The 15,572-nt window shown below is 45.7% G+C and overlaps 1 protein-coding gene across 1 annotated transcript in view; it reads left to right on the top strand.

Moving 5' to 3' along the window:
* The window catches only part of WDR82 (WD repeat domain 82), a 23,633-nt gene extending 12,695 nt beyond the window's left edge, over positions 1-10,938 (top strand). Inside the window, exons 4-9 of the mRNA XM_011958841.1 lie at positions 4,453-4,552; positions 5,406-5,522; positions 6,065-6,220; positions 6,672-6,741; positions 7,259-7,401; positions 8,422-10,938. Coding sequence (XP_011814231.1) covers positions 4,453-4,552; positions 5,406-5,522; positions 6,065-6,220; positions 6,672-6,741; positions 7,259-7,401; positions 8,422-8,451 — 616 coding nt within the window. The 3' untranslated portion in view covers positions 8,452-10,938. The remainder of the gene's footprint in view (positions 1-4,452; positions 4,553-5,405; positions 5,523-6,064; positions 6,221-6,671; positions 6,742-7,258; positions 7,402-8,421) is intronic.
* Positions 10,939-15,572: the final 4,634 nt, after the last annotated feature.

Raw genomic sequence — 15,572 nt, 5'->3', positions numbered from 1 at the left:
ATATGTATGGTAACCCAGGATGGTTTTGATTGGTATGGAGCCCTGACAGAAGATAGCCCGAGAGCCTCCTGTTAGGAGTTGCACTTCCAGGCCGGGCATGGTGGCGTAATCCCAGCTCTTGAGGGCAGATTGCTTGAGTGCAGGAGTTTGAAACCAGTCTAGGCAATATAGTGAAACCCTGTCTCTACAAAAAAATACAAAAATTAACCAGGAGTGGTGGTGTGCACCTGGAATTCCTACTACTTGAGAGGCTTAGGCATGAGAATTGCTTGAACCCGCAAGACAGAGGCTGCAGTGAACCAAGGTGGCGCCACTGCACTCCGTCCAGCCTGGGTGACAGAGCGAGACCCTGTCTCAAAGAAAAAAAATGTTGCACTTCCAGTTGGGCAGGCCATTTGTGTTGCTGAAATAAGAAGGCAGCCAGTGGTAACTATAGTTTCAGACAAAGGATGGCTCATGGTAAGTAGATGTTTTTGCTTGTTTGTATTCAAATTAATGTTCACAAATGTACTATTTGTAATTAAGAGTTGATGCAGTTGTTTCAAATGCTTTCCAATCCTCTCATTTATTCAACCTCTTGACTTCCTGAGTTTTTTTGAGACAGAGTCTCGCTCTGTCACCCAGAGCTCACTGCAAGCTCCGCCTCCTGGGTTCACGCCATTCTCCTGCCTCAGCCTCCCAAGTAGCTGGGACCATAGGCACCCACCACCAAGCCCGGCTAGTTTTTTGTATTTTTAGTAGAAATGGGGTTTCACCGTGGTAGCGAGGATGGTCTTAATCTCCTGACCTCGTGATCTGCCCGCCTCAGCCTCCCAAAGTGCTGGGATTACAGAGGTGAGCCACCGCACCCGGCTGACCTCCTGATTCTTGATAGATGACTTTGTTCCTCGTTTTATGAGAAAATCAAGGCTGAACAAAATGAGTTCTTTCAACTGGGCGAAGTGGTTCAGGCCTGTAATCAGCACTTTGGGAGGCTGAGGTGAGAGGATCACTTGAGTCTGGGAGGTCGAGGCTGCAGTGAGCAATGATTGTGCCACTGTACTCCAGCCTGGGTGACAAAGCAAGACCCTGTCTCCAAAAAAAAGAGTTCTTTTAAACATCTATCCCTTCCACCTAAATTCCTCTCTTCCTTGGAATCCTTTCCTTGAGAAAGCTGTGGTCTTTCTTTCACAAAACAAACCTTCCTCTTTCTGCTTGCTTCCATCTCCTTAATCGGCTTTTCCTTTGCTGCCTACAAATTTACTTGGTCTTTCTTATCTTAAGTCTACTTATTGACCCTATCACCCACTCCTTTTCACTATCAAACTTGAAAGAATAATCTGCACATTCCCATCTCCACCTCCTCACACATATTCACTGTTGAACTCTTTTTTGCACTAGTCCCAGAATCATCTGTGGGGCTTTATCCAAACCTTTGTCCTTCATTCCCTGCTGCCTCTAGTTAAAACCCACTGCTTTGGGCTTTTCTTGATGCTTAACCTCTCAGTAAAATTTACTTTCCCATGGCAAGTGACTTTTCCCATGTCAGTTCTGTTCTTGTAGTTCTTAGCCTCTGTTTTGACTCTAAAATAAATACTCTATCTGCTTTCTTGTGATTTTCTATCTCCATCGCTGATTTCATTCACCTTCATTCAGGTAGCTTCCCAAATCAGTATTTTTAGCTCATATCTGTTATGAATTTCAGACCCACCTTCCATCTACAGGTTTTGTTTGTTTTTTTTGTTTTGTTTTGTTTTTTGAGACGGAACCTTGCTCTATCACCCAGGCTGGAGTACAATGGCATGATCTTGGCTCACTGCAACCTCCGCCTCCTGAGTTCAAATGATCCTCCTGCCTCAGCCTCCGGAGTAGCTGGGATTACAGGTGCGCACCATCATGCTCGGCTAATTTTTGTGTTTTTGTAGAGACAGGGTTTCACCATGTTGGCCAGGCTGGTCTCAAACTCCTGACCTCAGGTGATCCGCCCGCCTCAGCCTCCCAAAGTGCTAGGATTATGGTCAGGGCGCCCAGCACCACCTACATGTTTTATACACATCTTTGTAGCAGTCTCTTCTGTCCAATACTCTTTCCAGTACTCAGGTCCAGTAGTCTGTCCGTCATTGTTACATTCTTTGGGCCAGCTTCTCTCTATCTTCCTCATATTTCTTCATCTCTGTCTCTTCCAATTCTGGCTCAGAGCATCTGTTGTCAGTGTACTCTTTTTCCCTTGCCATGATATTCAGTGAGTTGTTAAACTATTTAGTTTTCCCTAGGTTTAACCTCATGTATTACTTTCTTCTGTGTTCTCTCCTTTGCTTCTGCCCTGGCTCACATACCCTGTAAGGTAAATTATTGTTAGCTCCTAATTAATCATCCCATCTCTTACCATCCTGCTTCAGCATCCTGGATTGCAGTTTGATTGCTTCACCATCTCCCTTAATGGTTCTCTACATTTTCCTTGCTCCTTCCTCTTGTAGTCAGGTTCTGCCCCTTCTGGCTCTGACCCATTTTCCCAGCATTTTCTCCTACCGTTCCCATTAAGGTGAACTCTCGGCTACTTCTTGAACATGGGCTTCGTGCCTTCCTGTCTGGCACCTGTCAGAAAGGTGTCTCCCTTTGAAATCCTTTCCACCTCAGATGTTGTGTCTTTCCAGAAGCCATCTCTGGTTCTCTTGCAGTCATGTGGACTGAACAGTTAAAATTTCTTACGCTCGGGGTCTGTCTTCTCCATGTGTTCCCTGTACTTCTCAGCATAAGAGTCTTGTACTTCCTCTGAGCTCTTGGGCTGAATGCCATGGCATATAAAAATTACATGTCCACAGTGTGTTCTGCTCATTCTGGTTTTTGTTTTTTAAACGGGGTCTTGCTCTGTTGCCCAGGCTGGAATGCAGTGGTATGATCTCAGCTCACTGCAACCTCCATCTCTGGTATTCAAGCGATTCTCCCGCCTCAGCCTCTTGAGTAGCTGGGATTACAGGTGCACGCCACCAGGCCTGGCTAATTTTTGTATTTTTAGTAGAGATGGGATTTCACCATGTTGGCGAAGCTGGTCTCAAACTTCTGACCTCAGATGATCCGCCCACCTTGGCCTCCCAAAGTGCTGAGATTATAGGCATGAGCCACCGCACCCGGCCTGCTCATTCTGTTTTATTACCTCCTCAGCATTCCCAGGAAATTTTGGCTTTTAACAATATCTTTTAAAATTTTAAGTTGAGGAGCTGGTGCAGGTGTTAGTAGAGTTACATTGGAAGAAAATGTTTTTAAGTGAGTGCCTCTTGATGGTATAACCACAAAAAAGGGGATCAAGTTAGGAATACAGTTGCTGTTAGCGTAGGCTTGTGGTTCTCTAGGTGTGGTGCCCAAAACAGCAGCCTCACCCATCACCTGGGGCTAGTTAGAAACTCAGATTCACAGACGCCAAGTCAGGCCTACTGGATTAGAGGCTCTGGGAGTAGATCCTAGCAATCTGTTTTAACCCACCCTCCAGGTGATGCTGATGCCACTTAGGTTTGAGAACATCTGTGTAGTCCTCACACATCTTGATAAGGAATCATGCTTTTTTATGTTTTTTTAAATTGAGATACAGTCTACATACTATAAATGATTCCTTTAAAAATGTACAGTTTAGTGGTTTTCACTATATTTGCAGAGTTGGACAACTATCACCATTGTCTAACTTCAGAACATTTTTATCACTCCAAAGAGAAACTGTACTCATTAGTAATCACTGCCCCAGCCCCTACCAACCACTGATATACTTCTGTCTCTATAGATTTGCCTATTCTAGACATTTTGTGTAAATGGATCAGTTAATATCTGATCTTTTGTTTCTGGCTTCTCAAGGTTCCTCCATGTTGTCACATGAAGCAGTACTTTATTACTTTTTATTGCCAAATAATATTCTGGTGTATAGATATAGATATAGCACATTTGTTTGTCCAGCCGTTAGTTAATGGACATTTGGGTTATTTCTACATTTTGGCTTTTATGAATAATGCAGCTCTGAACATATGTGTACATTTTTGTGTGGACATATATTTTCAGTTATCTTGGGTAAATACCTAGGAGTGGAATTTCTGGGTCACATGGTAACTCTGTTTCTTTGGAAAAACTTTTCCAGAGCAACTGTACCATTTTTACATTTCCATTAGCAATGTGTGAGGGTTCCAATTTCTCTGCGTCCTCACCAACACTTGTGTGTCTGTTTATAGCTATGCTGGAGGGTATGGAGTAGTATCTCATTGTGGTTTTGATTTGCATTGGAATCATATATTTTTATTTTGTAGCTTTAATTTTTTTTTTTTCATTATACTAGTTGTCTTTGTTCCAGATATGTGTGTTTTAGTGTGCTTCTTAAAATGGCAATTTCAGGAGAACAGGTATATATATATATGTAGGCAGAGTGATTTAGAATTCACATCCAATTTTTGCTAATATTTCGCATCAACTCCTATTTATCTCAATGTATTGCAGGGTGGTGGCCTTGTCCATGTCACCTGTGGATGACACTTTCATTTCTGGGTCTCTTGATAAGACCATTCGACTCTGGGATCTCCGGTCTCCTAACTGCCAGGTAATGGTACCTCACAGTTATGCTTTTTGAGCATTTTCTATGGTAGGCCCTATAATGAACTCTACCTCTCAAAGAAGGGAGAAAACAGTGGTTCCATTCTGGGATCCCAGGGTCTTTTTAAATTTTGGAGAAAATCTGTTTTCTTAGTTGGTAGCTGCTAAGCAAATACCCTAATCTAGTGCAGATTGCATTGTAGTCTGTGGCTTAATTGTTGTGGAGTTTTTGTTGTTGTTTTGTTTTTGTTTTTGTTTTGAGACAGGGTTTTGCACTTGTTGCCCAGGCTGGAGTGCAATGGTGTGATCTCGGCTCACTGCAACCTCCACCTCCAGGGTTCAAGCGATTCTTCTACCTCAGCCTCCCAAGTAGCTGGGATTACAGGCATGCACCACCATGTCCGGCTAATTTTGTATTTTTAGTAGAGACGGGGTTTCTCCATGTTGGTCCGGCTGGTCTCCCGACCTCAGGTGATCCGCCCACCTTGGCCTCCCAGAGTTCTGGAATTGTAGGTGTGAGCCACTGCGCCCAGCCGGCTTAATGTTTTTAAAAGTGTTCCTAGAGCTTTTAGCTTCAAGGGATTTATTTTTATTTGAATTCTGTGTCTGTAATATTGAGCAGTTAGAGTTGATCAGAAATTGTCTGGAGACCTGTTTTTTAAAAGCTTCATTTTAGTTTTATGTTTGCTTGGCTGATATCTGTTTGTATGCCTTTCTTAGTTTTAATTGGGAAAAGTAAATTATATAGTGGTAGGGTCCTGGATTCCTTTTTTTTCCCCATTGTACTAGCAGTCTTTGGTTGTTCCAGGTGTGGTTGTGGTATGTGTGTTTTAGTGTATTTCGTATTTCTTTTCTCTTAGGGCCTCATGCATCTGCAGGGGAAGCCAGTTTGTTCTTTTGATCCAGAAGGGTTAATTTTCGCTGCAGGTGTCAACTCTGAAATGGTCAAACTTTATGACCTTCGTTCTTTTGACAAGGTAAATCTTTGAATCTTTGAGCTATCTTAATATTATGGTGAAGTAGACATGTAACTGCTTTTTTTTTTTTTTTTGAGACAAGAGTTTTGCTTTTGTTGTCCAGGCTGGAGTGCAGTGGTGCAATCTCGGCTCACTGCAGCCTCTGCCTCCCAAGTTCAAGTGATTCTCCTACCTCAGCCTCCCAAGTAGCTGGGATTACACATGCCTACCACCACGCCTGGCTAATTTTTTGTATTTAGTAGAGATGGGGTTTCACCATGTTGGTCGGGCTGCTCTCAAACTCCTCACCTCTGGTGATCCACCCACCTCAGCCTCCCAAAGTGCTGGGATTACAGGCGTGAGCTACCACGCCTGGCCCTGTAAGAGCATTTTCTACAAAAAGAAAAATATGGTAGATATTAAGAGAGTGGCAGAGAAGTAGCTCATTCTCTGCTTTCCTTAGTCATAAAGGGATCTAAAGGAATAGGATGGGAATTGGCTCTAGCAGAAGAAATTGTTACTATGCCTTGGGCCTGGGGCTACTATTTTTTTATCTTTTGCAGGGGCCATTTGCTACCTTTAAGATGCAGTATGATCGAACTTGTGAGTGGACAGGACTTAAATTCAGCAATGATGGCAAGCTCATCCTCATTTCCACCAACGGCAGCTTCATTCGTCTCATTGATGCATTCAAAGGAGTGGTGATGCACACGTTTGGGGTGAGCTGATGGCCTTCGACCATGGCTGTTTCCATGCTCATACTTCCTATGCTAAGAATTATGTTAGCTGGTTGGTGGAGACCAACAGTTACTCTTGACTTACTCATGAAGGCATGCACTTGTATTTTCTTCCTGCTCATTGAACTTACCTCCCTTGGATTCTGTAGACATTCATTTCTCACCAAGTGACCCAAGTTTGGTATTTAGATATAAAATAATGTCCTAACAATAAAGTTTTCTTGCCCCCTTGAGTATACCTTGAATACAGAGTTGAAGGTGGGAGTGGATTGTCAAGGATGGCAACCACATTTGGAAGCTGGGTGGTGTAGTACATGACAAGGAAAGGGTTTCATGGAAAGGAAGGTGATGCATGTGCTAAGTCAGTGTTTGTAGGCAGCCGTTTTTATTAATGGCTCTGTAACAACAAAAGAACTGCTCTGTTTTGTTTTAGGGTTATGCCAATAGCAAAGCTGTCACACTGGAGGCTTCATTTACTCCAGACTCTCAGTTTATTATGATTGGTGAGTTTCCTTTATCCCCCGTGGGGATTATTTCTCTGGTACTATGCATTTTTTTGTTTAAATTATTAACTGAGACATTATTATCTATTTGATAGATGTTCTCACATTTCTGTATAGCACATTATGCCAAAGACATAGTGTCTTTTAACTGCCCTGACTGGACCAAAATTTGAGTTAAACTCTGTAAGCACTACCTTATTAGTAATACTAATGTCCTGGTGTAACCCTACATTCAGTCATCTTAGTGGCTGCCTGTCGGTAGGGTAATGGTATTCGGCCCCTTTTTTAGATGAGAAGACTGAAGTCAGAGGGGAAGTGACATGCCTGTGAACAAATAGCTAGGGTCAAGATCAGTTTCCAAAGTGTTCTTCCTTCACTGCCTCTCGTCCCTCTCAATTTTGCCTGAGGGATGGGTCCTAAAGCTTGGCCTATCCTCAGACCTCAATCCATGTCTCATTTCCAGTTGTCTTTGCATTGTGTCTTGAGCTGTTACATTTTCCTTGAATATCCTCTTTAGGTTCAGAGGATGGCAAGATCCATGTCTGGAATGGAGAGAGCGGTATAAAAGTAGCTGTGTTGGATGGTAAACACACAGGCCCGATTACCTGTTTGCAATTCAACCCCAAGTTCATGACTTTTGCCAGCGCGTGTTCCAACATGGTATGTGAACAGTAAGAGGTGTCTGCCACTCAGGGACCCTTTCCAGTTGAGGTGGTGGGTGCCTTAACAAGCACAGCAAGCTGTGTTCTACATAGGTAGATTACAAGCATCCAAGTACATGTTTCTCAACTGGTGGTTTCCCTATTTCACCTCCTATTATTTGACCTCTGGCTGGGCTGGTTTTGTCTTTCATTTTTATTCTTCTTCCTAGAGGTGATCAGGAATCACCTTTGAGCTCCAAGGAGATCATAGGCCAGTTTTTGCTCTGGACCCTAATTTTAGGTCCAAACTACCTGGGCTCTGCTTGGCAATTTTTTTGCTCCTTAAAATACTCTGAACTGGCCTATTGTGGTTTCAGTTTTCCATTCCTGTTGGTTTATGCCAGATTCCCAGAAATTTCTACAGTTGGTCATAACTCACCACTTAGAATTAACTCCAGGCCCTTGTCTCTTCCTAGATAATACTAACAGAATAAAGGATCAGTGAGTCTCAGCTCCGGTTTTCCCTTGTGATCTCCTAAACCTACCTGGGTATTCGGGGATGAGACATTTCATTACCAGCCTACCCAGAACACATTGCCCCCTTGCTTTTTTTTTTTTTTTTAACCAAGAAAAAAAATGTTAGAAGAAATACAGCAAAACCATCCAGTTCCTTATTTTTTACAGCCCAGGAAGGAGAGGACCCGTTGGAGGTAACCTGGTGGATTAGCAATGAGGCCAGGTTACCTATTCACCCACCTCCCAGGCAGCACTCCTTTTTTTACATTCCTTTGAAAAAAAAAAAGGGTCTGCTCTGGTGGAAGGTGTTCAGTGATTATTGGAGAAAAACAGAACCAGTTTACTTTCACATAGAGGGAAGAGTGTTTCTGTCTCCTTAGAGCATCAGGGTTGGTTGGTCAGGAGGGAGGACCACCAGAGCCATTGGGGTTGGGCACATTTTTGCTGTGGGGTGGGATGTGAATAACCCTCAGCAGTGAGGAGATGCTTGGCTTTTTAAAGTTGATTTATGTTCTCCTTCTAGGCCTTTTGGTTGCCCACCATTGATGACTGACCCTGATGCTGCTCGGCTATTTCTGTACAGTGAGGGCGGCCAGCAGGAAGATACTCAGAGGGAACTGAGATAATAGTGGGATTGGATCATTTGACTGGGCTGGAGAACATCCTTTTACATGGCCTTCCCATGGATGTGCTGTACATCTGCTCAAAAGAAAATAATTACTTTGATGAGCGTCTTCAAAAGGACTCTTGGTGCAACAGACTCAATTGGAACTCAGCTTTTCTAGCGATCACTGCACCAAGCTCTGCTAGAGGAGCGACCGGACTCACGATTTGGTATAGTGGGGCTCTCAAGCATCTTCCATTTGAATGTACATTCTGCTGAGGAGCCGGTGAAGTCATCAGTTCCGCACATCCCTTCTCCTACCCCCCAACTGCATGGGAAGTCACAGTCCTGGTTTTGAAATGCTCGGGCAGCTCAGCCGCTTGCCCTCACCCTGCATGTCTTGTTACTGGGTCTCCCTGTGTACTTGTGGCATTATCCACAACCATCATGTTTCTTAGGTGCCAAACATTTACAGAAACATTTTCATATATCTTGGGGTCAGAGAGAGGGGCAGATACAGAAGGAAGCCATGCAGTTAGTTTCTGCAGTTAGTCGTGTGAGGCTAGGTGGTCGGGCAGGCCTTAGGCTGTCGGTGTTGGGTGGGAAAAGACCCAAGGGCCGGAAAGGGGAGGGTAGCGGGAGGGTAGCAGGTGAGTTCCTAGGGCTGGAAGGTTTAGCAGCAGCCTGGTGCAGTGCCCTGTCATCAAGACAAACCCACAGTCCTCCTGGGTGCCTACCAAGCTTGGTTTGTACAAAAGCAAGGTGGGAGTCTATTTTTGTACATGAGATACATCACACTTTCCTGTGGGCCAGTATTGTGAAGTGAGTCTGAGTTGTTTACACTGATGCCTTCCCTGCCCACCACAAATTGTGTACATAGTCTTCAGATGATACCACCCCTTTCCCCGGCTCCCAACTAAGAGCTGGTTCTAGGCCTCTGTTATATGTCATATTTAGCCTTTTTATATATGACCTTTGATTTCTGTTGTTTGTATTTTAGCACAGTGTATGCACCTTCATTTAAATACATCTGTGTGCATACAGATATGCATATATGTGTGTGCGTATGCATATATCTCTCATCTGTAGTTTCTGAGAGTTCAGCTGAAGCAGATGGAGTTCTGCAGCCCGGGAGACACATTGCATCCCTGCTAATAGTGTTTGCCACAAGTATTAGTGAATCTTCCTTATTAATGTTTTCATTTCGGAAGACTGAAGCAAAGCTTATAGTGTTTGCTGTTTCCATGGCAGCTAAGTGAGGGTCTTGGGATGACTCACTGTGTTCCTTAAGCTGCACTTTGGGGCCATCTCTGCAGTATTAGCCCCCTTTTTGCTTGGTGGTACTCTTGTCTGTGCCTGTGTGTGTGTGATAGTCACTCTTGCATGGCTTCCATGTCTATCTGGTTTGTGGCATTTGGGGATGAGGTGCTGGAGCCAGAGCATTTTCAGTTTGTTTGAGGCCTCGTTGCCAATGATCACTCCCGTTGACCTGGTATGTCTACTTGCTTGCTGCTTTTCCTTGCTTTCTCTTGGAAGAGAAAGGGACTCTGGTCAGGCCCAGGCTGAGTGAGATGAGCTGCAGCTGGCTCATGGCCTTCTTAGAGCAGAGAGAGTGGTCTGTCATTTTACTAAGTTCCTAAACAAACATACAGGCAACACTCCTTGGAGATCCAGAAACTGAGGCACAGTAGGGTTATGACTTGCTCAAGAATATGTAGCTGCTAGGGAGTAAATCAAGGCATCACAACTTCTGTTCAGCGGGCAGGAATAGGCTGTGAATTGCTAGCACTGTTTTTTTTAAGCAATTACTTTTTGACTTGTTCCTCCAACGGAAAGTGCAAGAGGCGTACACCTTTCCCAAATGTAGACTAGAATCTGCAGGATGCCACCCACTGTATAGCTCTGTTTTCCCAGAGAGGAAGAACTTTTAGAAACCAAATGATCTTGTTATTGCCCACCCCTGGCTTTTCAGGGTAGAAAATTCATGATGGGAATGATTGTTAAGAGAATGGTTGGAACCGTGGGTTAACAGGAAAGGCTATGTAACTTCACATATCTGCAACCAGAGCAGCCACCAAGCATGACTTACTCAGCAGCAGGAAAATGATTGTATTTGAATTCCTGTGTGTCCAAAACTGAGGCACCATGTTCTTTGAAAACATGCCACCTCAAGGCCGAGCACAGTGGCTCACGCCTGTAATCCCAGCACTTTGGGAGGCCAAGGTGGGAGGATCACCGGAGGTCGGGAGTTCGAGACCAGCCTGACCAACATGGAGAAACCCCATCTGTACTAAAAATACAAAATTAGCTGGGTGTGGTGGCACATGCCTGTAATGACAGCTACCCGGGAGGCTGAGGCAGGAGAATCGCTTGAACCTGGGAGGTGGAGGTTGCAGTGAGTTGAGATCGTGTCATTGCACTCCGGCCTGGGCAACACATGCCACCTCATGGCTTGTATTGTTGGGCCCTGTGGTTGCAAAGCTGCCTCCTGAGTTAAGGAGGAAAGGGAAAACATATAGCTGGAAGTGAGTGGAAGAGATGCTGAGGGCTGGGGCTGCACAGATGCTCTCAGCATAGCTAGAGGTGCTCAAGCCCTACTGGGGATGAGTGGGGAGTGGCATTTGCTGCCTGAGGAATCAGGGCTAAAGCCACTGATGTTTATTTGACAGCAACACTGCACTGGGTACTTAAAGAAATACTTAAAGAAATTATTTCCCGTTGCAATTATAATTACTGCTTATTAAGGAAATTTTGGGAATTTTAGAAAGAATCAAGTTTGCCACCCAAATGCTACCACTGTTAATCTTTTGGTGTTAAATGTTCCCCCTAGACATTTCTGTGCATAGATATTTGGTGTGTTTACATAGTCATTATTCTACTGTATATACAATTTTATGTCCCTTTTGTACTTAACATATAAACATTTTTTCCATGTTACAGTCTTAAACAGAATTTTATGGCTGCCTTCTCTTCGATTTGAGTTTCTGTAGCATTGTTTTCCTGGTCCCAGAGCTGGAGGGAGGCTTGGGTTTTCTCCTATTAGTTCTCCTGGCTCACACTGCAGCTTGTTGTAATGCTGTGTGGATGGATTGCTGGGCTCTCTGGGACTGCCTCTGACTGCCCCTTGGTAACTTAAGATTTATGGGCTGGTGGGAGGAACCCCTAGAACCAACCCCAGGCTGTAATAGCCATAGAGCCAGAAATGACTGACTGGGAAAGACAAGCCTGAGCCAGCCTAAGTCTTTGGAGACTGGCACTTATCTCAGGCTGCCTTGCATCCCCTACTGTTTACTTCAACCCTTGACCAGATTGACAACCTCTAGTTGGAATATGTTTTGTCCTGCTAGGCGCTGGCTTCAGGAGGGCAAGGATATTGGAGTCTGTCTGAGGCCCCGGCACGCAGTCTGGCAGAAGGCAATTGCTTTGGTAACCCATCAGGCTGCTGCTCTAGCTCAGCATCCTCAGAGCTGTAGAACCTGCTTCCTGCTCTTGCTTCACCCTCTCTGGACCAGCGAAGAAAACCTCGGGCCTGCTACATTTTCACATTGCTCATGGGACTCTGTGGCAGTGGCGGAGGGAACATCCTAACTTGTGTGTGACAGGCCGTGCAAAGGCTTCTCTGACACAGACTGTACGAAGGAAGAGACCCACTCCTGGCCTGATGGGAGGACTGCTGCCATGTTCAGCTCTGCTGGGAGACATGAACAAGTAGGTGAGCATGGCTGCCCTTACAGCAGCCACTCCAGTCTCTGGCCTGCTTGCAACTGAAAGACCTACTTCACCCACTCCCCAGGCTTCAGCCTTGTGATGTGAGGAACAACAGCACGCCGGGTGGCAAGCTAGGCAAGCAGGCTGTGGGGGCGAGCTGGCTCAGCAGTTGATGTGGGTAACAGAAGCAGGCACAGGATGCTGCCCACACTTTTTTTTTTTTTTTTTTGCCCAGGCAGAGTGGTGAGGTAGTGGGGGCTGTGGTGAGGAAAGAGGAAGTGACACTCCTACAGGCTGGTAGGACAGCACTCAAGCTGCCTGGTTAGAGGAGTCCTGGTGAGACTACCATAGGGCCCAGCTGTGGACAGGTTCAGCCCTGAAGTCCTGCACTGTGGAACACAGCAGTGGGAAATGTCTGATGCAGTTTTTCGAGTCTTCTCTGGAGAACGTGTAGGAAATGAAATCTACAGAGTTAATGGGTAGGAAAGGGGGTCTGGGGCCAGGTGCAGTGGCTCATGCCTGTAAAATTCCAGCACTTTGGGAGACCGAGATGGGTGGATCACTTGAGGTCAGGAGTTTGAGACCAGCCTGGCCAAGATGATGAAACTCCATCTCTACTAAAAATACTAGGTGTGGTGGTGTGTGCGTGTAATCCCAGCTATTCAGGAGGCTGAGGCAGGAGAACCACTTGAACCCAGGAGGCTAGAGGTTGCAGTGAACTGAGATTGCACCATTGCACTCCAGCCTGGCTGACAGGAGTGAAACTCTGTCTCCGAAAAAAAAGCCAGCGGGGGGCTGGTGGGTTCTGAGAGCCTCTCAGTTGAGTTAATTATATAGGTTTTACCATTGGCTCTGCGACCTGTTGGATATTCTTTTTGGCTGCAATTTTGGACTGTCAGTTACCTGGTAAGAGAATTCACATAAATTATAAAGTAGGAGTAAATCAGGGAAGGGTCAAGTAAAGCTGAGGTCATGAAGGTGGTTGCCTTGTAATTCAACAGATACTTCATGAGCACTTGAGCTTTGGTACGTTCTAGTTGACAGCATAGTTGTTTTTGAGACAGAGTTTCGCTCTTGTTGCCCAGGCTGGAGTACAACGGTGCGATCTTGGCTCACCGCAACCTCCGCCTCCCGGGTTCAAGCGATTCTCCTGCCTCAGCCTCCTGAGTAGCTGGGATTACAGACGTGCGCCACCACACCTGGCTAATTTTGTATTTTTAGTAGAGACAGGGTTTCAACATGTTGGTCAGGCTGATCTCAAACTCCCGACCTCAGGTGATCTGCCTGCCTCAGCCTCCCAAAGTGCTGGGATGACAGGCGTGAGCCAGCATGCCTGGCCCCATTTGTGTGTGTGTGTGTGTGTGTGTGTGTGTGTTAAGATAGCCTCACTGTGTTGCCCAGGCTGGAGTGGAGTGGCACAATTTCCGCTCAGTACAGCTTCCACCTCCTGGGTTCAGGTGATCCTCCCACCTCAGCCTCCCGAGTAGCTAGGACCACAGGCATATATCACAATGCCCAGCTAATTTTTTGTATTTTTTATAGAGATGGGGTTTCACCATGTTGTTCAAGATGATCTCAGACTCCTGAGCTCAAGTAATCTGCCTGCCTCAGCCTCCCAAAGTCCTGGGATTACAGGCATGAGCCACTGTGCCTGGCCAAGATGACAGCATAGTCTTTTTGGATTAGATGAACTAAGCTGCTTATTAAACAGCAAGCCCTAGGGCCCTGACTTTATCCAGCTAATTCTAGCTTTATAGAAATTTGCATTCAAAAGTAAGTGAAAAAGTCACAGTGTACATCTGTAATTCCAGCTACAGGCTGGGAGGACTGCTTGAACCCAGCAGTTTGAGACTAGCCTGGGCAAAATAGACCCTGTCTCATTACTTTTTATTTTTATTTTTTTGAGATAGAGTCTCGCTGTGTCGCCCAGGCTGGAGTGCAGTGGCACAATCTCAGCTCACTGCAACCTCCACCTCCCAGGTTCAAACGATTCTTCTGCCTCAGCCTTCTGAGCAGCTGGGACTAGAGGCGCACATGACCACGTCCAGCTAATTTTTGGATTTTCAGTAGAGACAGGGCTTCACCATATTGGCCAGGCTGGTCTCAAACTGACCTCGTGATTGGCCTGCTTCGGCCTCCCAAAGTGCTGGGATTACAGGTTTGAGTCACCATGCCTGGCATTTTTTTTTTTTTTTTTTTTTTAAGTGAAAAGACCACCCTTCCAGTATCTCAAACCCAGAGCCTACAAGTAAGTACATGGTGGCGCATGCCTGTAATCCTAGAGAAGCTGAGGTGGGATTATCACTTGCATCCAGTTTGAGCCAGTCTGGGCAACAGACCCTGTCTCTACAAAAAATAAAAAGTTAGCAGGGTGTGGTGGTGCATACCTGTGGTCCCAGCTACTCGGAATGCTGAGGTGGGAGGATCACTTGAGCCCAGGAGGTCAAAACTGCAGTGATCACACCACTGCACTCCAGCCTGGGTGACGGAGTGAGACCCTGTCTCCCCCCATGCCCCGCCAAAAAAAACCTAGTGTGGTGGCTCATACCTGTAACCCCAGCACTTTGGGAGGCTGAGGCAGGTGGATCACTTGGAGTCAGGCGTTCAAGACCAGCCTGGCCAACATGGTGAAACCCCGTCTCTACTAAAAATACAAAAAATTAGCTGGGTGTGATGGCACATGCCTGCAGTCCCAGCTACTTGTGAAGCTGAGGCAGGAGAATGGCTTGAACCCGGGAGGTGGAGGTTGGAGGTTGCATTGAGCCCAGACCGTGCCCACTGCACTCCAGCCTGGGTGACATAGCGAGACTCCATCTCAAAAGGAAAAAAAAGTGATGGTAGAGACTTCTGTTTCCTGGCCAAAAATTCTCTCACTGGGGCTCACCCAGGCTGAGAACTAGGGAAACTGCAAAGAAAACAGTCCTGATTATGTGCAAGCTTACAAGGTGGAGCTAAAACTAATCCACTGGAAGGTAACAAGAAATAGCAATAGGTACCTTTTTTTTTCTTTTTTATTTTTTTCCTTTTTTGAGACAGAGTCTTGCTCTGTCACCCAGGCTGGAGTGCAGTGGCGCGATCTCCGCTCACTGCAAGCTCCACCTCCTCCCAGGTTCACGCCATTCTCCTGCCTCAGCCTCTGGAGTACCACGGACTATAGGCGGCCACCACCACGCCCGGCTAATTTTTTTATTTTTAGTAGATAGGGTTTCACCGTGTTAGCCAGGATGGCCTTGATCTCCTGACCTTGAAGTCTGCCCGCCTCAGCCTCCCAAAGTGCTGGGATTACAGGCGTGAGCCACCGCACCCGGCCAACAATAGGTATCCTTAATCCAAGCTGTACAGCAATTCATGATTCACAAGTC

Source organism: Colobus angolensis, unplaced genomic scaffold (assembly GCF_000951035.1).
Source record: "Colobus angolensis palliatus isolate OR3802 unplaced genomic scaffold, Cang.pa_1.0 Scaffold477, whole genome shotgun sequence".
Taxonomy (NCBI): Eukaryota; Metazoa; Chordata; class Mammalia; order Primates; family Cercopithecidae; genus Colobus; species Colobus angolensis.
This window is presented reverse-complemented; position numbering and strand designations above follow the sequence as displayed.